A 24,735-nucleotide genomic window follows, 5' to 3' on the forward strand; every position below is an offset into this window, starting at 1 on the left:
ATAATGCAAGTTATATAAAAATATAATGCAAGTGGTGGAGTCCCCATCCCTCGAGGTATTTAAAAGACGTGTAGATGAGGCGCTTAGGGACATGGTTTAGTGGGCATGGTGGTGTTGGGTTGACGGTTGGACTCGATGATCTTAGAGGTCCTTTCCAACCTCAATGATTCTATGATTCTATGATTCTATGATTCTATGATTCTATGATTCTATGATTCTATGATTCTATGATTCTATGATTCTATGATTCTTCAGTTGTCAGTCAAGGTTTGGAGGTCTACGATGTACCAAGGTTTTGATACACTTATGGGTGTCTTAACAATTACAAGGATCTGGAGAATCTGAGGAGCAAAGCAATGCTTTTTAACCTTGAGTTTACAATCCTTTGAAGTTGTATTGCACACTTGCCTCTTCTGGCTGTAAAAGCATGAAAGGAATTCTTGTTACCTACTTCTATAATACTCAACCCTTCTTTAGATTTCTTGCTCAGGCATGTTTGCCAGATTTTTTCAGTGGTCATGCTGTCAGAAGAAAAAGGAAATAAGAATCTTGGTTCTGTTAGGAGCAAGACTTTACCTGTCAGTGCTGTGCTCTGTAAATTGCTTTGGCTATTTACTTACATCAGTTCAATTCCACTGCATTTGCTTCCTGGTCCGTATACTTCAACTTCCTAGTAAGTGTGGGATTGATAATTAATGTGCCAGATCCTATGCAAAGGCAGCACCTTTTGGAAAAGATTGACAAATACGCACAGTTGGGGTAAATCTGTACCTGTGTTGCCACCCTGTGTACAATGTGGAGTGTGTTCTTTCACCAAAGAAAGGGGAGAAAGGCTAATTAGTCTTTTCTATTAAGACACAACAGGGTTTCCAAGGCCATTTCCTTGTAGTTCTGCACTGTGCAGAAATGAAGGACTTAACAGGACAGGCAGAGAAATGGCAAAAAGGAAAATGACTTTGTGTTCCTTTGAGGGGAAGCACACATTAAATAAATGTATACTTTCAGGCATTGTTATGTCTGGGTGGTTTGCTTTGGTACAGCCTTCCTGTTAGTAGTTTGTTTGACAGAGATATTGTAGGAATGTGTTTTTCAGAGTGTTTAGTCATCTGCTGTGATGTGCCAGTCCCTGGAAATACATGGATCTGTCTTCAGTGCAAGCACTGCAAATCTGACCTGTAGATGAGAGAAGTAAGAGTCAAGACAACAACCTGGCTGAATTTAAAAAATAATTTTAAAAAAATCCACCTCCAGACCCATGTGTTTTCCACCAGGTACTTTGATAGACCTCACTGCAATTGATTAATAAAAGAAAGCTTTACACTACAGCAAGGGGTTTTCTAGGCAGATCCCCACTGTCTGTGAGGAAGTCCCACTCCCTTGCACATCTGGAACAGCTTCCCTGGGAGCGGCAGCACCAGCTGGGAGGTTCCACCATTCCTTGTAAGGCTGCTGCATCTGCCTGGCAAGGCCACCCGCGCTGGAGATGCTGTTTCCACAAACCAGGCTGCACACTTGTGCTCCTTCTTTTGGGTGATGATCCAGAATTACTATTCCTGAATGAAGTCAGGAAAAGCACAAGCAAGAAAGCAAGAATATTTCCCAACTCTACAGTGAATCTTTCTTGATCGGTTTCCTTTGTGAACATGAGCCAAAATTGGTACAATCTTACCTTAAAGATTGATAGCTTCTTCTAAGGGAGACGAGTCTGAGAGAGTCCCTACGACAGGCTAGCTGAAATCTGCGGTTGGCTTGTGCCCATGACAGGAAAGACACCCCACAGACAAAAACTTAGTGAGTGGTAGCGCAGGACGGCCTGACAGGGATGACAGAGCTGCAGTCCTGGAAAGCTGCAGTCAGCAAAACCCCTCATTATTCTAACTCAGAAGTAACCTGGCTTAGAGTAACCATGTTCTGGATTAAAATGTAGATACCTCTGGTAGGATTTATGCTCCTCAGTCAACTGTGGATGTGTTCACACCTGGTTTTGTTGGGTCAGATTGTAAACCATGGCTGAGAGTAGGCTTTGGTGCTACAAGCCCCGATACTGGGGGGGTTTTGCTGCTTGCAAGACTTATGTTTGGTGTTGTTCTCATACCTCTATAAACTTTCCACAAAGCAAAAATTTCCTGTCCTAATCAAGAAAGGAGTGGCAGGACAGGAGCTGAAAATTGGGGCTTAATTGTTAGACAAGCTTAGGTATCTCTGGGTATCCCACCTGGCTTACAGCAGCCAAGGCAGGGTGGCACAGATCTCTCCTGGTCCATGTTATGTGTCTGCTGGCTCTGTGAAGCATCTTTGTGAGCATTAGATTGCCACGTTTAGGCAAATGAAGTGAGACCCCAGTATCTCAGCAATGGGGTTCTGGTATATTTTAAGGTAACTCTCTTCCTGCCTTTTCCAGGGTAACTGTCCTGCTCCGCATGAGATAATCCAGTATTAACTGAGTAGGCGAGAGAAATATTTAAGTATATCTAACTACGTATATATAGCTATATATAAAGTATATGAAATACTCATTTAACTAGGACCTGGCACGCTGGGATTTCACTAATGAGAATTGAGAGTCATTGTTTCTCTCACCTACTCAGTAAATACATATATTAACTCTGTGTGTGTGTGTCTATACATAATGTGCCAAACAATCTCAGCTTTGTTTATCTAGTCTCTTTCTTCCTGTGTGTTTTCTTGAGGCCAAACTGGTCACTTGCTTATGTAAGTGTTAACCATTCACCCCTTCTCATGGACTTGCTTTTTAGACTTGTAAGTTTTTATGCCCTTCACCCTTGCAACTTTGGGGAAAAGTCATTTCGGTTACACTCGGGCTTTGCCTTCCCTGAGTTACAGCCCAAGATAGAGGTACCCTGCTGCCTGCCATGCTGCCCGAGACTAGCAAAATATTCCACCTCAGTGTGCTAGTGCTTCAGTATTTGAGGTGTAGATCAGAGCCCATTTAAAGCAGCCTGCCTTGCAATAACTCCCTTTCCTCCAGTGACTGGTCACTCTTTCTCAGTACGACCAAAGAAGTAACACCCTAAGGCTGCCCTGAGCTGCCTTGAAGTGCTGCTCAGTTCGATTTGAATACTGTTTTCTTGTTGTCCGGGACAGCATGGAAGAAAGCAATACCGTGGCAGGGTATTTTGATGCCAGAAAGAATATCAACCCAGTGTCTACAGGTACTGGGATACCACCTATGTGAACTGTTTCATTTGAGCTTCCAATGTGCACATCAATTATCCGATATGCTTAGGCAGTGCAATGAGAATGGGATGAGGAATTAGCAGAATGTACTCTGCAAGCTGCTAAGGAGAGCTACTCCAGTGTACTCTAGTTGTCCCAAGTCGTTCCTTTGGAATTCATCTACCAGTCCGTGTCATCGTTCAAAACCACAAGAAGTTAAGGGATAACACCAGACCTGACCCATGTTTGCTGCTTATAGTTTTCTTGGAGAGCAATGTTAACTGCTTAGTCAAGGCATGTTGAATGGTGTATTGCCTTGTCTTGCAGCAGCAGCGAAGACTGGTTGTTCAGTCATGAATAAGTGCTGATGTTGAAAAGAAAAGGATGTATGTTGTGGCAAAAAAAAGTTCTGCTTTAATTCCAATGTTTTTCTCCACAGTCCCCAGGAGTTCTCTGCATGTTTCTGTGTGTGAAGAAAGCCTTTGCTCTAGGCAGATAGTGAGTTGTGATCAGGTTTCCACAACAACCATCCGCAAACATGCCTAGTGTATTATGCCAGTAGGGACTTAAAACTAGTGCCTTCCTTGTCTGAAGCAACGCTGCTGAAGTGTTAGCTTCTGCAGATTTTCCTGCAGAGTTTTCAGGTTCTCTGGAAATTTTCTTGCAGAGTGCCACGGAGGTAACTTTATATACATCAGTTAATGCAGAATAAGATGTTATTTTTCCCCTATCTTATCTTCACTGTCAGAGCTGTAAAGTATCAGGTATGTACTTATCTGTTTACAGTTCTTAATAATACCTTCTTAGAACACATTTTGCCTCCGGATTAAGCAATTCCTGAGTAACTGTATAAAATGTGTGATATTGCAAGTACTGATATTGCAATACTTGACATTGCAAGTACACTGATCATCTCTAAAGCAAACTTTTTAGGCTATTCATTTTTGTTATGCTTTAGCAAGCAAGGACTGTATTGCTGAGGCACTGAAAGTAGCGATTTAAAATATCTGTTGGTTGCTACTTGATCATTTAAGCCAATAAGGGTAAAGAAGAAGCTAACTACACAAGCATGGTGAGCAGTCTGACCTGGTAGTACCATGTACAGCTTAAACCATGACATCAAGGTGGAAGTAGTGAATTCTGTGGATATGAGAGCAAGTCAAGAGTGAGTAACAGCACATCAGAACATGGGTAGGCTGGGCTGAAGCAAGAGAAAACTTGTTGTCTTTGAGGTTCAGTTTGGTCTCTGTGTCTCAAGTCAGGCAGCTGCTCCAGGCTCTGGAGAGGATATTAGGAAGTGGAAGGAAGTCTGCTAAGTAAAAGGTATTTGCGACTGTAAAATCATTTAAGAAACGAGAAGAGTGGGGATGTAACAGTCTTGTAGACTAGGAGCCATAGAGTTAGCCAAGGGACCCAAGAACTTGTGCTGTGTATCCAGAACCTTTGTATGCCTCAGGAGACGCAGCAAAGACCAAGGTATTGTCAGGGGTGTAGTGGTCATTAGGACTGAGTATTAGCTCATGTTTGTATGTAAAAAGATAAAGCCTTGACCAGATGTCTCTGCAGTGTCTGGGGCAGTGCTGCTTTGATGTAAATGCGTACAGAGGAAAAGGTAATGCGTGCACTGCCCTTCCTAGGCCTGGCTGCTCCTACAGAGGTGGCTACGGAGGCATTTTCTGCAGCAGGATTTGGAGGCTCTGCTTAGCACTTGGACCTGGAGCATCTGTGAAGAACTACCCACCTGTGCTGTGTAGCTGAAAATCTCTGGATTTGGCTTTGTAACAGTTGAGAGGAATCTAAACTAGCTCCTGCATGGCTTCGTAGCAGCATCTCAGCATCTATTGTAAACAGACAGACTTTGCAGCTGCTGAATGATTTGGCAGAAAAAAGAAATGCCCTGCTAGCATCCAAAGAGAAAGTGAAACAGAGCAAACTAGGGTGAGAATATATTTAGCATGAAATAGTAAAACTAAAGTAGGGTCAACACATGCATTTCTCCATCAATACCTGGTATGTGCAAAATGCAGGATGGCTGGGGTTTAGCGATGCCTGTCTTGTTTTTTGCTATTAGCTTGGTAGCAGAGTCTTTACCTTCCCGTAGCATAGACGATATTGTTCTCTTGAAGACAGTAAGTATTGTCACTACTTTCTTGGCCTGCATTTAATCCCTGCAGACCAAAGAGGATTTAAATGAGTTTCGTGACTGTAAATCACTCTGTTACTGTGCTTGTGGAGTTCCTCAGACAGTGTTTGGAGATAGAAATTGCTGCCGCCTGGGAGTTAATTCAGCCTGTGACCTTTTCAGCGAACAGTCAGAGGGTCTCTTATTCCAGTTTGCCTGCTCCAGGTTGCCATGCCCCCCTCCTACCAGCGTCCCCTGCAACGACCTAAACCACCTTGGAAACTGCAGGTTGGATGCTGTATCTGCAAGCTCTGGAAAATGAAGGTTGGTTCAGCTACGAATTCTTAAGTCGTTCTCTGAAACTGCCAAAGCTATTATGCTCGAAACATTGAACTCGTGAAATGTGGACTGACTGAAAGCTGGAAACCTTGTGGTCAACTGAAAGGAGGCATTTGTGAGGAATGTTGGTGGTCTTGAACGTACAGCTAGCTAGAAATGATTGATGGAAGAGTTCGCTGTCCAAGTGCTGACCTGTATTCTGTCTGCATCTGACAGTTTTAGCGAAACCTTATTTTGACTATGGTTGTGACTATATACATGGTATAACATAATTTACATTGTAATGGTGGGAACAGTCAAAATGAAGCTTTAAAATATTTTTATGTTGTTGAAGCAATGTACTTATGTATAAACTAAATGTCTTGAAACAGAAGTTCTATAACATGATCATTTTTATTTAAAAACAAATTTTTGAAATGCCAGGATTTTCTGTGAGCTGGAAATGCTGGCTTTTGGTGGGTGTCCTTCACACAGATGAAGTAGTGTTTTATAAGCTTTTCTCAAAAGCTGAGTAGCAGCAAACTGCTGGCCAGTGTGGGTAAACATGCGTGGAGTTGAATATCCACTTGTACTCTAAATGTACTCCAGTCTTTTTCGTTAGAATACAGACTTTAAGCTCTGCTTAATGTAATTTGCTTACAGAAGGGAGAAAATGTCTTATGAGGACTTTCGAGAAAGCAGACTGAGGTTCTCGGACTCCCTTAATGGTCAGCACTGAATTTACCTGAAATAAGGCCTAGATGACTTCAGAAATGGCTTTCCTCTTTCATCTGATAACATGATTGTGTATAATGGAAAGCGGCCTGTCTCAGTTACCTTTCAAAACAGCACTCTGAAATCTTCATCCACAGCTCTGTGGAAGAAAAGGAAGAAGTGCGCCAAAATGCACTTTCCAAGCTCAGCCTGCTGCAGCAAGGCGGGAGGGATTATGTTGCACAGATAGTGCTGTCAGAACCAGCTTTTCTTAGTGTTCTACCCACGCTTGGAAAAAAGTATCTCCCCAAAGGTCATGATTTTGTAATCCTGCTTAAACACGGTTTCTTCAGGGAGTTGGAAAAGGAAACTAATCTAGCATACAACTACTGTTGTAAAATAAAAAAAACCACAGCAACTTCTGCTTCTTTCCAAAGGAAAAACAAGGTAAATGATATTAAAGGCAACTTAGATTTAGATGGTAAGTCCAAATTGTCAGCAAGTAATTCGTGGAACAGTATTACAAATGGGCTAATTGAGGAATCTAGTGCCTGCCATCACGGTCAACAGATTACAGAAAATGCATTATCTGCTAAGCTATCACCAGGCACCGGTACAAATGGACATTATAGAGCAGGCAGAGAATCTAATCAGAATTGAAAAGTTAGGAGTAGGCCCAAGAGAGCAGAGTATATCTCATTACCTTTATTTCTCAGGCTGTTTACAGAATCATCCCTCTTTTCCCAGTCTCGAGTTCTTCAGCTTTCTGTACTTGAGGCAAACAAAAGCTAGCAGGTCCTTATCTCTTGTGTGGCTGGGAACTTCTGGAAAGTGCTTGTTTAGATGTTGCAGATAAAGAACAGTGACCAAATACAATGGGAAAATTAAGCTTTTTCTTCCTAGTACGTCTCAAAAGGAACAGGGGAGAGCTGGGAGACTTTTGGAAGGGACAGGCTTCATGCTACAGAAGATGAGGACCCCTGGGAGAAGCGCCTTAGTATTGTTTAGCATTGTCTAAGGGGATATAATCACCTAAGGCTTGGATGCAATAAGGTGACGGATGGGTTCATTGCCTGAGAATTCAGAAAAGGGAATTGGGTCTCGGTTCTGTGAGTACAGACAACAGCAGAGCTCTCCTCGATCCCAGGCTGCTGTTACTGGGGCAATGGGATCATGAAACAAGGGATTGTACTGAAGGGAAGGGAACTTAAAAGCAGCTGCAGGAAAATTTCTTATACGGTACAGCAGATTGCCATAGAAGATGGCGGAGACCAGAATTTCAGCACGATTCACAGATCTAGCAAGCAGCCTGAGTTGCAATTAATGCTTTAGGGATTTTTGAAAAAGGCCTGTACATTGAAGCTTCTGGACTATGAACTGCCTTAACTGCTAGTAGACCTGGAGGGCTGCATGTTGGGCAGTCCTTCACACAGCCCCCAAGCAGACTTCCTCCAATAAGGTTATTTTTGAACACAGGTTGTCTTTTTGCTTGGTGTGCAGCTCTTGAGAGGGGTTGCTGGTGTCTTGGATCCTGAAATGCTTTTGAAGAGCAAAAGGCTGGCTACAGTGTCTGTGAACAGGGAATCCCAGCCCCTTCAGGAGGTGCTGGATCATATGGAGGACATGCAAAGCAAAGTAACAACTTTCAAGACATGACTACAGTAAGTATAGGGCAAGATGATGAAGACAGCAACACAAATGGCTCTGAATGCCCCCCTCTCTGTGATGAGATGAGTGGAAAAAGGAATTCAAGTACTTAATTAAAATTGACATCGATCTGTCACGGGAGTAGTTTTCATTAAAAGATAGGTTCCTTTGCCTTCCTCCATGATACTGATAAATGAATTGATATCCCACCACCTGTTCGGAGACCAGTTAGGATTAGTTCTGGGTGATACAAAAACATAAGGAGACAGTCCCACCGGTGGTCAGTTTTACAGCCTAAGTTAGCTAAGGCAAAATAAGTGGTGTCGCTTCATTATTCCTTTAAGGACTTTTAATAATGACAGAAATGCATATTTCTGTCATTATTAATGCATCAATGCATACATGTGATGGGCACATAGAGCTCTGAGCTTCAATTTTTTAGGGCTTTCTATTTTGAAGGTGGCAGGTTATTTCAAGCCTTGCATCCAAACCTTGGCATTGTACTGCTTGATACAGCAGGTGCAGCCCTTTCTTCTGTTTGTGAAGGTGGTCTTCACAAATGGTTCAAATTGCTTAAGCTATCCCTTGAAAAAATCATGCCATGTCTAGTGGTCAACTGCAGCATCTGTGATCCAAAGGCGTATGTGCAAACACAGCATCCAGCTTTAGGCTGTTGTCTAATACTGACTGTGTGGTGACAGCTATCACTGCAGCTAATCAAAGGGTGTTTCAGATTGTATTGCATTAATACCTGCAGCGACAAGGAGTTTCAAGGCAAAAACCCATGTACACGGTCTTCCAAGAAGGTAGCAGCAAGAGAAAAGGAGGCCGTGCTGACTGACTTTGTTCCCCCTGATGAACATGTGAAGTGAGCAACCAGCATTTTTGTGACTGGGTTATGTCTTTGGTAAGTAAAACAAAACTGCCACCACCTGCTCTGTTTGATTCTAGAAACCTAATTGCTTCATTTAGGCTAGATGTCTTTGGACTTAAGAAGTAAAAACATGGCTCTGGATGTGTGCAAAGTCAAAACCAAGACTTCTTGTTTGACTCTTAGCTCTGATGTCCTGTTGTGACTAATAGGACTCAGCCCACTAAAATGTAAAGCAAGGAATAAGTATCGTTATACAAAAATACTGCTAAGTAAGTTTGCTTCAGGAAGTTTTCTTTTCAGGGAGGCCATCCATGTCCAAATTACTATTTAACTGCCTCACCTTGGAGTAGTCCCCTTATATCTGAAATTAATACACCAACTCACGTATCGGTTCAAACTGACCTTGCGGTTGCCTCGTGACTGTGATGATGCTAATGCAAGCCATACTTGTAGATCAGTTGAAACTGTGATGCTGAGTTTAATAGTACTATAGATTTGAGGGGGGGAGGGGATGTATGCAAGAAAATACTAATAATGAGATGTTGCTTTCTTCCCCACCCTGAGACTATCCTGGGGTGGTTGTTCCAGGGAGGATGGAACTGCAATATTGATGAAGATACCCTCGTGAGCTTGCTCAACACCAGCTGTGAAAGGGAGGCCACTGTCCCTTCACTTTTCCATGCTGTCAAACTCAACAGTGTGGAAGCAGAGCAGTCAAAGAGCCAGGGGATTTCATCTCCCCAGTTAGCTGTCAGGAGTTCTCATCACCTAAGGACCCTGCCCTGCCAGGTTAAGGTAAAAGAGCCCTCATTTACATTTGCAAAATTCTAATTGCTTTGGATGGTTTTTTGGGGAGGGTGCCCACCGGAGATGAGAGCCTGTTTTTTCCAGGGAGCACTCGATTTTTCTCTCTAATTGTGTCTTCAGGTTTCAGAGTGCAGTTGAAAAAGGAAACGTTCAATAATGGTTACTTTTTACATGCAGCAGAGCAGTAAAATAGGAGAATGATACCTAAGAGTATTATGGCTCAACGATACAGTCTTTTTGCTGGTCAAACTGTAGAAGATTCTCAGCAGTTTTGCTTGTACCCAAAGCCAGTGAAATCAACAGAAAAACATGGTTGAATACTATGCCAGCTTTGGATTAGGTGAAGGACATCACATCTGAGCCATCTCAAGATGTGGTTTGTTAGATGTTACAGTTGGAGCCTCATGAAGTCCTCAGTCCCGAGTATCTGTGGCACTCATGTAGGAGAGCAGGGGGACTGGCGGAGGTGTCAACGACTAGAAGAAGCTGAAGCACAGGACAATGACCTTCCCGTCCCTACCTTCCCCATTACCTGCTTTTCTTTCTGTATTTTCTTTCACTCATTGAATACATAATCAAAGGCTATAATGGCTGAGGTCAAAACTGGAGGAGGATTTTAGGGAAAATATTTGCTGGAGGAATTTAGGTAAGAGGTTGAAGTTTGGCCAGTTCTGGCTTAACAGAAAGGTGGCATTTCTCCAACCCTGTAGCTAGGTTTTTTCCATGTTCAGAAATTTGATTTTGAAATAGAAACAGCGTCTGACTCCCAAAGTAGGAACCTCACAGACTTCCTTCCCAGGTTCTCCCAAAAAAGTTTAAAAAAAAAAAGATGGTCAGGTGACTCGAGGGTAGTGATTCTCACAAGTAGCTTTTATTAGTGTTTCCCTTGGTGGGGAAAAAAGGGAAAAAATTGCTAGTCAGACATCCTCATCAGCCATCACCTTGATATTGCATAGTTGTAGGGTACAAGATCATCCCTGGTGGACCCTTCAGAGGTGGTATTCAGGTTCTGTGACAGTGTATGTACAGCCTATGGTACGAGGGACAAATGCCAACATGATGTAAGAACACTGCAACAGTGTGTTTGCAGGTCCCTTCCCAAACAAAATGGGAGAAAATCTGATACGGAGCGGGTTATCTTGATCCCACAACATGGAGAAAACAGAAAGCAAACGAACCATTAAAAGCTCCAGAGACAACCATCAATAGCCTTGGACGCAAAGAACCGGTCTGAAAAGGTACTGTGAATGTAAAAAATAAATGATATCATTCTTTTGTGATATAGCTATGAGAGATGGTTATGACGGTAATGTCCCTGGGCGCTGTGTTGTGCCTGACAGCCACAAATAAGTGTGGAATGTAGCATGTTATCCAAGCTGAGATAACCATGCTCAAACAGGCTCATTTACTTGGATTAGACTGTGTTTTTATGGCACCTATATGTGGACAATAGCTCTAGAAGGCCTAAGAACACAATTTAAGATTTAGTTGACGTAGTTGCAAATCCATCCCCTCGAATGCTCTTGGTATCGTATATGACCAAAAAGCATTCATATGCTGAAAGCAAGCAATTGTCATTTCAGAACATTTTAGGGTGGTTTTATCTTTGGTTTTTTACTGCAATACCCATCTTGACAAAGATGCTGGTTTCAGCTGTGGTACAAGGTGTTATTAGAAGGAGTTTGAAGAGCAGGCAGGTAATTTTTCCACTGCTGGGTTTATTTAGATGTATGTTTAGTTTCCTTGTGATAAAAAAAATCTACCCCATCTTCACACTTAATACATAGCCAAAAGGGAAGATGCAAAGAATCTACCCCATCTTCGCACTTAATACATAGCCAAAAGGGAAGATGCTGTTCATGCTCTAGAGGGCAGTCCTTCCAAAGGTAAAATTGAGGAGTTGCACATGACTAAAATCATGCCACATGCAAAGGGCTGGTGAGCTGAATGAGAAGTGTCACTCTTGTTGTTTTATGAAGAAATGCTTTCTGTAAGACAACGGAGTAAGCTTTGCAAAGAGGATGCCTGGGAACAGCTGAGCTCAGAAGAACACAAAGGCAAAGGCTACAGTTATGTTACTACTCCTTCAAAATTAAGGCAATGTCTACAGTTGAAAGGAAATCCACCACATTTTGTCGAGCTCTTCCTGGGAATATACAACAGATTAGCAACAGTAGGTGCGCTTACTTGGATAATGAATAATAACACTTCCTGCCTTCCTTAGCAAAGGTGCTGGGAGAAATTACTTTGTGTAGAATATACAACAGATTAGCAACGGTAGGTGCGCTTACTTGGATAATGAAGAATAACACTTCCTGCCTTCCTTACCAAAGGTGCTGGGAGAAATTACTTTGTGTAACACAGGACATGAGATTACAGGACCATAGGTTATAATTTGCTAAAACCATGTGGAAACTTCACATTTAGGCACATGGTTCCAGAGTAGAGGCAGAGCCCCAAGGACTGACAAGTCCCTGTGGCTGTAACCTGAAGGGCTGTGTTGGGAGATGAAATGCAGCCTCGCCATGACTTCCTAGTTTCTAACATCACAGCACTCCTAGGTTGGTGAACACCAGGACTTTAAAGATGAAAATGTCTGAGACAAATTTCAGTGAGCTTAGTACTGAACCACTGAAATACTTATAGCTGTGTCAGTATATGGCAGGAGTCTGCCTCCCTTTGCATTTTGCATTTCTTAGAATAGGCTATCTTTTTGCATGAAGGAGGGAAAAAAAAGATATTTTTGCGTTCATTTTCCATAACTCTGATGTAATATTAGAAAAACTTACATCTCAGTCCTCTTTACTCCTTTGGACTTTAAAAATTGGTCCCTGCAAGATATTTTTTTCTTCAGGACAGATACCTTGCATATGAATGACTAGCCCCTGACATACCTGGGGCACTTTTTTCAGTGGTGAGATAAAATTCTGATCTGTGGATTGCTATTTCAAGAGGCCATGTTTGGGTTTTTAAGCTCCAATCCTGCACTGACTCACAGGGCCTTGAAGCAGCTCAGTGATGCGGAGCTGATCCTAAAATCATAAATCAGTTCAGCCTCAATCTGTCATAGTTTCTGCAAGTGCATCGTAGTATTTTTATCCCAGTATTTGAGGAGGCTTTGCCTGTAAGTATAAGCAGTTATTTAGGGAAAGCTTCTTACTTCACTGTGAAGGAGGAAAGAAAATTATTATAGACTTGGCTTTTTCTTAAGAATTCTTATTGAACTGGAATATAATACACAGACTGCTGCAGAAAAAAGTTTATTTAATGTATTGCTAACAAAGCTACAATTATGGGAATAAGGTGTTTGCTGTTTTATTATTCCAATTGTGCATGAAGCCAGAGAAGGACTTTTCAGGACAGCCGCAGGCTTTACAATAAACTTGTGACAACAGTGAGAAACATACCAGCCATCCCAAAGGTAATGCTGGACACCTTATGCACTCATATACATGATGTCTCTATGGGCAATACCAAGTGTATGCATTTAAATGTAAGGTGCAATACAGAATCAGAGCCTTACTTTGGTGAGGGTTTCTTGTATGAAGAAACACTACTGGTGTGAAAGAAGGAATGAATCCCTAACTAGGGTCCCGCTCTTGCAATTGAGTCAGCTTCATAGAATTTTTTGCAGCTCTAAATGCTAAGTGAGGAAGAAGAAAATAAATTCAAGCCAACTTGGGCTTTTTTTTCATCCTGAACTGGGAGCAGAGTTGGAAGAAGGCATCAGTATCAGTAAGTAAGTGTGGAAAGTGAAATACCTACCATGTCCTAGAAGAGTTTACTATTCCTGGCACAGCTGAGGTCCTGGCAACTTTGCCAAACACTTCAGGGTAGCGGCATCTTTTGATCTTCTCTAAATGTAGGATAAAACTGGAAGCTTGCAATTGTCAAAGTGCTAGAATGGTTTAGAATGCCCAGTTGCAAAATAACTTTGAAATCTGAATTCTTAGTCTCATCTCTTATCTTTTCTCTCAGATCTGATTGTACAACAGACTTCTAATAATGGCAAAAATGCTGCTAATGTAATCAAAGGGTCTTGTATAAAGGTTGTGCAGAGGTTTGCTTTAGATTGCTCAGGGAGGGAAGGAAGTACATGGACATTCCTGCTGATGTCCGTGGCAGCCTTGCATAAAGACCAATGAAGACTGTCAAAAAGACAGGTTCCCCAGTGTTGTAAATTGGTGTAGTTCCCTTGATTTCAAGGGAATTACTGATTTACATCTGCTGAGGATCCGGTCTGTATGGTGATAATGTCTGAGACCTATAATAATGGCATTGCAGATATGTGCCGGGGATATGAGAACAGAGTCTGACAACCGTTAGCTGCTCTTGGGAGATGGCACTCATTTGATGTTGAAAACAATATGAAGAGGCAAGTTGGCATTCCTCTGGGAGCTGATATTTTGGACACTGTCGTCCAGGTACTACGGTGCTATATGTGTATTTTTGATAGGAACACTGAGTGCAACGAGGCATTAGTACAGCAGTGGATTGAGCTAATTGGCGTAGCAGGATGCCGGTGTCAGAACGGCTTGAACATTTTTCCTCTCCCCGTGGTAGAGGAATGGGAAGGTTGTGGTGTAGCACTTGTCCCTGTTGTAGGTATAGCAGGTTTCAGGTTCATTGCAGGAGGTGCTCTGCTGGGCCTGGTATATCTCACCATTCAGCTCAACTTCTACGGGATCGCATTTTTTGCAGCTGGAAGAGATGGGGAATAGAACAAGTGTTAAGGGTTGTGGTGAAAAGATGCCCCTGGTGAAACCAAAATCCTCCTTGCTTATCTGCAGATGTAGCTAGGCGGGTACTGTGGCCTTTCTAGGTTTTACATAGGAACCCCCAGCCAGATGCTTTTAGTGTTGTCAAACTGCTATTGGCAAGACTGGCCCCTAAAAGGGAGAGTTAAACAGGCAACGTGTAATTTGCTAGTATTTAAGACATTTGAGATGAACAGGTGTCAGAACGAAACATTCCCTGTAAATGTGAGACCTTTTTATGTGAATTAATCATGGAGATCACAATTTCTTGGCTTGCAACAGAATACGAGAACTAGGCTTCGTGGGGAAAACATTCCACTGTGACCCTGCCTCACCTTCTCTACTGGCCTTCAAGCACATTTTTGAGCTGCTGTGGGCAATGCTGTAGGGGAGGTTAAGTCTTAAGAAATGAAATTAGTAAATAAAACTACTTACAGTTCAGTCATGCGGTAGACAAAAGTGGTTCTGAGTGGGGACATGGGGTCAGAGATGTTCTCTCGAGCCTTCAGGGGGACTCTGCAAAGGAGGCAAGAGAATTGCTCTCATGAAAACTGCTTATTAAACAGGGGGCTACTCTGCTGTGAACAATTCTCAACTTTCAACTTTTCTTCAGGTTATTTCCTTTCTGACCCTTTTTCATAGCAAAGCCCAGAAACTGCAGATCTTGGCCCTTCTGTGCCCTGAAAAGCAACAACCCTCCCCGAGAGGACTGCAGCAATTTCTGAAAGTGCCGCTGTCAGGTGAGAGTGCTGATAATCCTTTTTTTTTTTTTTTAACTCTGAGCTGGCAGATGCCTAAGAGACTTGCAGGACATAAACAGAGATGCTTAGTGTTTCTCCTGTTGTGACCTCTACCAGAACTCCTGCAGCTCTGAGTCTGAACTTGGTCCATGTTTCCAAGACAGACACACACACTTCTGAAAGATTTGTGTGAATAAAGAGGACGCAATCCTACTCTTGAACTGAGATCTGCCTCATAGGATTAACCTTTTTTCATAGTTTAGGTGTTAACCGGTTTTCCCAGCCTATAAAATAGCAGGCTTGCTAACAGATCGATAAATGACTCCAGTGTCACAGGCCCAATTTGGTTTCAGATTAGATCAACTGTAGAAACGTTACACTCTACTTCCCCAGCCTATTTTGTAAAGTTACTACTGGACCGCTTAAAACATGGAGGTGCTTTTTATATCTGAAGGGACAAACACAAGACAGGTTCCCGTAAGCTAGAAAAACACAAAGCAAAAGGGATTATTCCAGGATACGATAGAAAGCAGCCCACAGGAAAAACAGTTCACATGATCAATGCCAGGATGTGGGAAACAATGCAAAGAAAAGGGACCTCCTGTAACACTTCATCTCCTGTTCGCCATCTCCACATAATACTTGTCTGCCACTTACAGGATGCGTATGTTTCTCTCCAGGATTTCTTCACCAGGATTTTCCTTGGAGGGGACGAAATTTGAGGTCACTGTTACACACTGACACTTGTTATTGACCAGCACGTACTCTTGGTCGTCAGAGTCCCATGGATAACCTGCAAGCACAGGATATGCAATCCCAGGGTCAAGAAGAAAAACCTTGAAACCTGCTCTAGCAGTGATGAGAATGCCAAAAAATGCACCATTATGGCATCTCAATTGATAAAAGTCCAGGTTTCAACAGGTACAAATAAGCCCCTTGGCAAAGATGAGTTCAGCTGTCTTCCCTGCTCAGTCTACAGTATGCTTCTGTACGTGGAGGTGATGGGACTGGGAAGGAGAAAACAATGAACCTGTACACTGTGTTGCTGGAGAGAGAGCAGGTTGCAGTGGTTTCTCATGAAATGGGAAGAAAGTCCCCTTGCAAGCCTCGAGCTATACCTGGCAGCAGAAGTGCTGCTTTTACCTTAACTGAGGTTACCCAATTCCTCTATCAGGCACCAGGACTAGCCTAGCAGTCCAAACCCTAGTTTGGATCAGGCCTCTAAATAAATGTCTCTGACCTTGCCAGTGTGACAGATGTGTCAGTTTTCCTTGACTGGTATGTTGTTCTTCAGGTCCCTGAGGGAACAGATGCCAAAAAGGACTGCAGGACCCAGCAAGAAGGCAGCCTGATGACCTGGCAGCGAAAGGTAAGTGGCCCTTACGATGGTTGTGGTTTGCAGGGAAAACTCTAGTCCTAATTTTTCTGGTCTTCTGTTTATACTGAAGTTGAGTTGGGCACCTGAGGAGCCTACTCAAATAGAGAAGAACCAGCTTGGTTGTCTCCTGTACTTTTAGCATGTTATTCAGTATGAAACTTGATCAAAACAGGGTAAAACATGCCATCTGTCACCCAGAGGCTTTTTGGATGTTCCTAGTGGCATGCAATGCCTACTTACTGTGCAAGTAGATGGATTTGAAATAGCTTGTTCTTTGCTAGTTGGTTTTCCCCAACCTAGTGCCTCTGGTCTCTTCACCCATAACAAGCCAGCCTTGCTTTTATATGCACACACAGTCATACCTTAAGTGGTTGTTTTTAAATCCCTCTGTATTTCTAAACACTGCTAAAATCAAGTTCACAGCCATCACTTTGCAGCATCACTCTTCCTACAGCACCTTCAGCCTGCTTAGAAGTACCAAACCCAGTGATTTTTGTGTGTAAGATGGGGATAGTTTATATCGGGCTCAGATGGACCTCACAGTTCTGGGGACTCGCCTACTTTGCTTGTCCCTTGGTTTAACCATGGAGAGACAGAAGAAACAGGCTAAAAACATCTGTGTCCGTCATGTCTATGGAGGATTTCGGAGTCACTTTGACTTAAAAGCTTTGGCCCCAATAGCTGGATTTCTTTGAGTTATCAAAGCATGGATCTGTAAGGAAGCAGACACGTTGCATAAGCTCATGTCTGCGTGTTTTTATTTCCATGTCCAAAGCTGCTGGGTTTTGTGAATGACAGACCTGTTCCTATAGGGTGGAAGGGATAGCGCTCAAAGCCTGTGGGAGCAATAGCAATGGTGGGATCCAGGAGCAGCACATGGACTCTGAATTGTACTGTAAGTTTCCTGATTGTTAGCTGCTATTGGCAGCAGCTTAACTGTCACATGAAGCTGTCTGCAAGACCAAACAAGGACAGTATTGATTGGCAGAGCCCCCAAGTATCTAGTCCATACAATGTAATGAAAATAGCATCCCAGGTTTTCTACCTAAGGCTTCGTAGAGCTTCCTTCCTGCCCCTACAATATGCTGGTCTCATCTGCTTCCATTCCACTGGGTTATTTTCCGAGATCCTTACAGGCCTCATAACTGTGAAAAAGGCACAAAAACTGTGTAAAATGATGCCTCAGAGTGACCCTACAACTGACCTGCTGGTTACAAGTGCTGTTTCTGTGACAACTGGCTGCAAGAATACCTTTTGAAAAAGGTTCACTGTGGAGTTTCTCCATCAGGAAGGAAATTACTTAGCTCCCTTGCTTTGGGCAGTGGAGCAAGCCACTACAGGCATGTAGGAGACATTGCCCTTTCTACTGCTCTCACGGTTTTCTTTATCCCTCTACAGCATGTGCCCATTGAGCCCTTCAGAGCAAGGGCATTTAGCATTTCTCTGTATAGCGTCCAGCACAACTGGCCACCTGTACAAATGCCACTGCAAAATGTGCACAGAGAGCGTAAGTCCGGTCACGCTTCGGATCGCAGTGTGCCCCACCAAGGCAGAAGTACATCATCATATCTGACACACAGATATAGTCATTATTTGGAGTTTAATGGTGCTTGTCTCTTTAGACCCCTCATTCCAATCTCTCTTGCTCTGCATGCTTCCTCTCTGCCAACTCATCATTCAACATGAACATTTCCCTCTGCAACAGAAGCTTACTAGAAAAGCCTCTTTAGTCTCTGCCTCCTTGAGTCTTGGCCTTTCTTTTTTCTTATAGAAAGTCTCTGGCTTCTTGTCCTTCACATAGAGCTTCCTCTGATGTCTATCACTGTATTCTCTGTAATGTATGCAATTCTTTCTAAGCCCTTAATGCAAAGCCAATATTGAAATCAGATCCTATTGGCTTTGGGATTTGTCCCAAAACCTTTGGGAGCAGGCTTTAATTCCTCTTATAAAATTAAATTAATATACTCTTCTATGAATATGCAGGGGGTTTTTGACTGTACGCTAAAAAACCTTGTCCTGATTTAATTCCTTGTGTAATACTCTTGGCTTCAGTAACCATAAAAGCTACAGGTACTCCATATGTTTTTTTTAAAGTAAAATTACAAAGCTGCAAAAAAGTTAGTTCGATCAGCAATACTTCCATGTATCACCCAGTAAAGTCCCTTTGGGGAGAAGGTAGTTAAATACAAAATTTCCTAATGTCCTTTGAAATGTCTGCAGGTCGGATTTTCTGGTGCATGATTTACTGCAATATGGTGTTCCCTCCCTCCTCAGCACTCGTGCAGAGATTATTTTGACAAAATTTCTCATCTTCCAATATTGGGTTGTCCTGTAATACTGTGAAGCCCAATGAAGCCCAGCTGCAGCATAGTGAAAGAAGCAAATGCATTCCAAAAATATCTGTTCAACTCTGCAGGTGCAAGTAGCTACTTCATTAAAGCAGGAAGAGCCTTGATTAGACCAAAAATACATTAATTTCAACATAAGTAGTACAAACAGCACTCCTGTGGCTGCATGCAACTCAAATTTTACTTCCCCTCTAAGCTGCTTATGCATGTGTGTGTATATATATATCAAGCCATGTGTATGAATGGGGAAAAACAGGCTGGGCTCTGTGTTGAACTGACACAGTATTTCTCAATGTTTTCTGCCTTTTCAGCTAATAGATTATACAGCTGGTCACTCTTCGTAGGAAGCAGTACTTTCCAAGGACCTGCCTGGGTAGGCAATAAGATGCCCTTTTGCACAAGTTGGAGGAAATGCAGGGATGCTGTTGCCCATGCTGTTGGGATGGTTATCCTTCAGCATGGATTTCATCCTGTGGACCAGATCCACCATGTGAATGAGGATGACTTTAGACCGTCGTATAGAGATCCAGCATTAGTATAGTCAGTATCTACTACTTGTGAACCACACTGAGGAGTGTGCTGGGATGACAGTCTGATCTCAGTCTAAATCAAGTGTCTCCAAGAAATTCAGTGGAGTTACAAAGATAAACTACAGTTTAATCAGAAGTAAGTTGGCCGTAGCCGTATGACAGGACTACCAGGAAGATTTTAGAAGCCTTTAAATCTAGCCGGTAAGAGTCTTGCAAGCTTCTTAGCACTGCAGAAAAGCAAGCATGCATGTTTGCGGTTTGTTGCTTCAGAAACACAATCAAAAATGGCTAATCAAAGTCTTAAATTTGCAGCTAGTCATCACTTTTCTTAGCTTCAAGGCAGCACTTAAAAACACACAGCTCTGTGGTGCAGAAAGACACTGAGGTGTCCAAGCACCACTGAAGCATGACTGCTTGAGCAGGCTTTGAAGTTTGATTTTTTGACTCTTAAAATTATTAATAGCCGATTACACAAAACCCATCACTGATACCTTAAGCACAGTTTTCCATGCTCTTCATTTCTCACCTACCTGCCACAAGGACGAATCCCAAGGAGACGGCCAAGGCCACGCACAGCAACAAAGAGCTCTTCATCCTGCCTTCCCTTCTTTTGAAGAACACGAGTGGAGAGCCTGTGTGTGCCTATAAGGGCGTGCGCAAATGATACAGCTATTGGTTTCCTAAAATAAACAGCCCAGCCGGCTAGCACTGACACTGTGGAAAATGTGGCTGGGGACTGAAACCAGGCATGCTTAATGCACAAAGACCTCTGGCTTTCAAAGGTGAAGGGGGGCAGAGGGTTGCACTATTACTGTGCGTTTTTATTCTGTTCACCAACAAGCAATGAAGCTGCTGGGTACAAGGCACTGCAAAATGACCCTGGTCCTTAGGGGACATCTTACCATCAGGACCGGTGGCATTCTCCCACCTGGGGGTGACAAGTCTAAGGCAAGAAAGTGTCCAGATAGCCAAGGGGTCACAGCTCTGGCTCCTACTTTTGAGAAATCGGACTTAAAGATCACTTGACTCACATCAAAAAAACACTTCAGCCTTCAAGATCAGAATCCTGTTTGCACCAGATGCTCTGCAAACATTTATTAAGGGCTTGACCTGCCCCCAAAGGCCTTTCAGTCAAAGCAGACAAGATGAGAGAGGGGAGGGGTAAAAGAGGTGTAAAGCAACAGCAGGTCTGTGGCAAAGCTGAACTTTTCGTCCAGCTTTGCCCACTGCACTGACGAGTTCCTTTCCTTATGAATGGAAAAGGGACTCCATGGGCTTTGTGGTATATGAAATGCACTGAGTCAGGTCCTAGGCAAACTCTCTGAGGTACGGGGTGAGCAGACTTTTCCTGAAGGAGGGGAGTACTGGAGAAGACCTGGAAGGTTTTCTTCTAGGTTTGGGATCACTTGTGTAACTCTGACTGGAGCTGTCTCTGTAGCATATGTATGTGTCTTGCACAGAAAAAGCCACTTTCTAAGGGAAGCCCAGTCTTAATAGCATTTCTTAGCAAGGGCCTCCAAACACCTACATCAGGGGACAAAAGGGGAGGCAGAGCAAAGTATGATGCTGGCAGGCCCATTCTTAGCCAGGGTTATTGCATTAGTGTAATCTGAATTTCTGCTACCTGCAATGCATGTTTCTCTCAATTAACATTAGCAGCACGTGGTAAACCTCCCGCTTTTCCTTATGCAGCAGAGCAGCAGCCCATGGTAAATCTCCCTGTGTTCTCCAGCTTTTCCTTATGCAGCAGAGCAGCAGCCCTGTGACCAGATACAGGCTTTCACGCAGCCTGTGCCTCCCTCGGCTCCCTGGGGTTGGTTGTTCTTGCCAGGCTCTCAAGAGGCTAAAGCCATTAGGCAATGCTGCCAGGCATCCCAGGTCCTGAAAGGGCAGCCTGTCACCTTACAGGCTGTCTTCCCTTTCTTCAGACCTAAGAAGACAGACCTAGGTCCCTAACCCTAGAGCTGTTTGAAGACCCCAGAATCTGTCCCCTGAGCTTTTTCTCCTAGTGCAAACATCTCATGCAGCAGTTGCATGATGCAATGAGCTTTTGTGTTGCATCAGCAGTGCTGAGATGCAAGGTTTCCCTGGGGGAGGTGGCAGGGGATGATGGGTGCGAGCCCAGCTCCTAGTTAGGGCATCAGGTTATGCCATAATTCTTCTTCACAAACCTTGTTTTCTCACTAGGGCTCCATCTTTAGGAGAGCAAAATTTGTTCTTATTTCCTTTCCCCCTCTCCAGAAAGTACTGCCAAAGGAGTTTTATGTGGAGCTCTCTTCTGAAGCAGCAGCAGCAAGGTGTTCCTTATGCCCCATCTTTTGCAGAAGGTTACAAATAAACCTGGCTAACCATGGGGTGGTAGGGGTGTCTATCTAAAGCACTACTTGTTTCAGTCACCTTTTTTGTAACAAGGTAAGAGATTTGTTAGAAATATACAAGAAAGGGGAATGCAGGCAGCAGAATAAAGCACATGCAAAAGAGGCTGGTTCTGGTCTGTTTTGCCAAACTGCACTGATAAAAATACGGCACTGGTAAAATCCAAGCAGAGGCTTCCATGAGTATTTTCAAACCCAAAGGGAGAGACGGAGCAGAATCATATTCTGTGGTTCTGTTGATTTCGGTGGTTTTCCCTGACTGCCGGTGCTCAGCATATCTGAATTTCAGTTGCTAAATCTACATGTCTGCGTACAGTCCCTTTGGTCTGTATATGGTGGCGAGAGTCTATTTTTAGTCCCATTCGGCCACCTGTACGTCTCTGAGAATTTCTATCTAGATTGCAAGCTCTTTAGAGGAAGATTTGTTTTATGGACTGTTAGTTTTATGGACTATCCCCTTTTTACGGTGTGACACATTGAATTATCAGAAAATTATCTGGGGAAGCAGGCATTAAAGAACTGTGGCAGTCTGGCAAGGGGCTGGGAAACCGTCACCCCAGGCTTAAATTCTGGGCTGAGTGGGGAGCTAGACTCCCAACCTCACTGCAAGGCAGAGGCTAGCAGAGGAAAAATTGAGAATTCAAAAAGAAATGGGAACCAGCCTTGTAGTCTCAGTCCCCTTGCACTTGTCCTGTGCCTCCAGTTGGCCCTGGACATGCTGAACTAGGATTTTCCAGGTAAGAAGCTGGGCAGGTGCCTGGATGAAGTGAGGCAAAATAGTTGTGTCTTGGTGCGTCCTTGCTATGCTGGGTGAGGAGTGGAGAGGAGGACAGCCGTACCAGGGCACGGGTTATCTCCAGATAACACGCCACGCACTAGCAGTCTGCCCTATGCCTTTCTTTTCTTCTTATTTCTTACTCAGAAGCAGAGAAACAGGGGGATTAAAACAGACCTGCAGCTGGCCCTGATTATTGTATTGGTAGCAGTGATTCCACTGATGCTTACAGCAAAGCAGTGCAGTTTGGCTTGAGCAGTTCCTTTAAACTGCATGAACTAACTCACATTAGAGCTCATCTCCGCCTTCACCAGAAGCAGATGACGTTTTCAGCAAGTCCTGACGGAGGTTCAAATGTCTGTAGATGCTATTTCTTTTCTGGTCTTAGAAATTAACCTTGGATTGAGAGACAACACGTCCATTACATTTAAATCACTGAGAGTCCAAGTGGAAGTTGGTCTGTTTTTAAGGCTCTGAATTTTGAAAGGGCAGACTTTAAAAAAATGAGAGCGCTACATTGTGAGGGCAGTTGGATGGAAACCTTCAGGGTCAGGAGAACGTTGAAAGCCTGGGCTTCTGTAAGTCGCGCTAGCAGAAGTTATCTGGAATTTTAACCATGCAGAAATTGACTGCAGACTTCTCTGGATGGACTTCACACAAAAAACGGTAGGATTAAGCAGAAAGATTACAAAGCCTGATCAGCAGAGATAGCTGTATCTTAGTGGCCAACTAGTATAAAGTGAGAATTTCCACTGAGGGGTGGCTAACAAATTAAATGAATGCTATGTCTCACTTACCAAAACCTAGTTACTCTTCTTGCTCTCTCATACAGGCCTGTATCCGGGGGAGGTGATACCTGAAAATTGGCACTGACGGATTTGGGAAAAGTGTCTTAGTCTGAAGCAAAACAAACCTTTGGTACAACAGCAAATATGGAAAATTTTGACCCAGAGGTGACTATGCGGAGAAGCTGAGCATGTCAGAAAAAAGGCTCGTAAGTGAGATTGGTCTGCCATCAGATCTACCAGAATCCAAACAAATCGCCAAAAAGTGAGTAAAGTTGTGCACCCCCCCTCTGTTTCAGTAAACTTTAATATTTGCTTGACGTGTCTTTTTCCACAAGAAGGTGGACAGGAGGATTTATAAATAAAACTGCACCTGTCCTGCGGTGAGAAAAAAACACCTGTACTTGTTCTATGCAGAACTCCTCTTGCTGGGACGTGTGGCTGCTTAATTTATGAGGCTCTGGGTTTCTGAGCTCGGACTAAACTGGGATCCAAGGAGCACAGAGGACGGGGAACCGGCCGCAGCGCAGCTTTGCAGCCTGCCTTGGCCTTACAGCCTGAAGGCTGATCCGCAGCCTCTAGGAACGGGCCTGGTTCCTGCCGGGAGATGCCTGTATCCCTGTAAACATGCAATCAGGTGAAGGGCAGGACTCAGGAAAGTTAATGTATGGACCTCAGGTGTGTCCTGGGAGGTTTTCAAATACTTCTTTTCCTCTCTGAAACTTTGGTCTGGTTGGAGGGAACTGAGTAATGAAAAGTTTCGGTTAACAAGGGGACAGATGTCAGGTGTGCTTTCTATAGTGCCTTTTTTTTTTCCTCTTGTTGTTGTAAGATGACTATACAGATGGCATTTGTATGTGTCTGTGCTTTTAGGTGAAGAAAGATCCCTAAAGGAGGAAAAAAGGCACTCTTTTCTTTCTACGCGGCATTATTCGTTGCCGATACCTGCCATGATCAAAAAAAATCCTTGCTTCATGGCTATCCATGTCACGCAGCTCCTGACGGGTATTACTCTACTAGAAATCTAACAGTAGAAGTAAACCCGTTTACACTCCAGACCTGGAGTGATTTCATATATAAATTAGATGCTTAACCGAAAGGGATCAAATCTGAACTCGCGGCTGCATCCAGAAGGTATCTTTGTGGGCTATTTCCGACGCATACAAACCTCTGCCGGGAGCTAGAAGGGGGCAGCGCTTTCACGGGGACAGCGAAGGCGTCTGCAGAGCGCGCAGCCCGCCCCGCCGTTTCTCTGGCTCCGTTTGCCCCGGCGGGGCAGGCTCTGGCCCCGGCAGGGCGCCGGCACCGAAGCACGGCCGACGAGGCTGCCCGCCCGCAGCGCCCAGAGTTACCTCCCCGCCTAACTCCTCCAAGCAGGCCCCTCCCGG

The 24,735-nt window shown here is 43.6% G+C and overlaps 2 protein-coding genes and 1 pseudogene across 2 annotated transcripts in view; 2 read left to right on the plus strand and 1 right to left on the minus strand.

Moving 5' to 3' along the window:
• The first annotated feature begins 6,263 nt into the window (after positions 1–6,263).
• Positions 6,264–10,893, plus strand: LOC109279728 (annotated as a pseudogene).
• A 2,010-nt stretch (positions 10,894–12,903) lies between these two features.
• Positions 12,904–22,876, minus strand: JCHAIN (joining chain of multimeric IgA and IgM). The gene is made up of 5 exons (XM_009288746.2): positions 22,850–22,876; positions 19,943–20,054; positions 15,814–15,949; positions 14,852–14,932; positions 12,904–14,360 (listed from the first exon to the last, which is right to left on the minus strand). The coding sequence occupies exons 1-5, from the start codon at positions 22,859–22,861 to the stop codon at positions 14,159–14,161; spliced, it is 543 nt and encodes a 180-aa protein (XP_009287021.1). The 5' UTR covers positions 22,862–22,876; the 3' UTR covers positions 12,904–14,158.
• A 1,098-nt stretch (positions 22,877–23,974) lies between these two features.
• Positions 23,975–24,735, plus strand: part of UTP3 (UTP3, small subunit processome component homolog (S. cerevisiae)) — a 2,494-nt gene continuing 1,733 nt past the window's right edge. Inside the window, exon 1 of the mRNA XM_019474437.1 lies at positions 23,975–24,025. Coding sequence (XP_019329982.1) covers positions 23,975–24,025 — 51 coding nt within the window. The remainder of the gene's footprint in view (positions 24,026–24,735) is intronic.

Source organism: Aptenodytes forsteri, unplaced genomic scaffold, assembly GCF_000699145.1.
Source record: "Aptenodytes forsteri isolate BGI_AS27 unplaced genomic scaffold, ASM69914v1 Scaffold221, whole genome shotgun sequence".
In the NCBI taxonomy this organism is placed as follows: Eukaryota; Metazoa; Chordata; class Aves; order Sphenisciformes; family Spheniscidae; genus Aptenodytes; species Aptenodytes forsteri.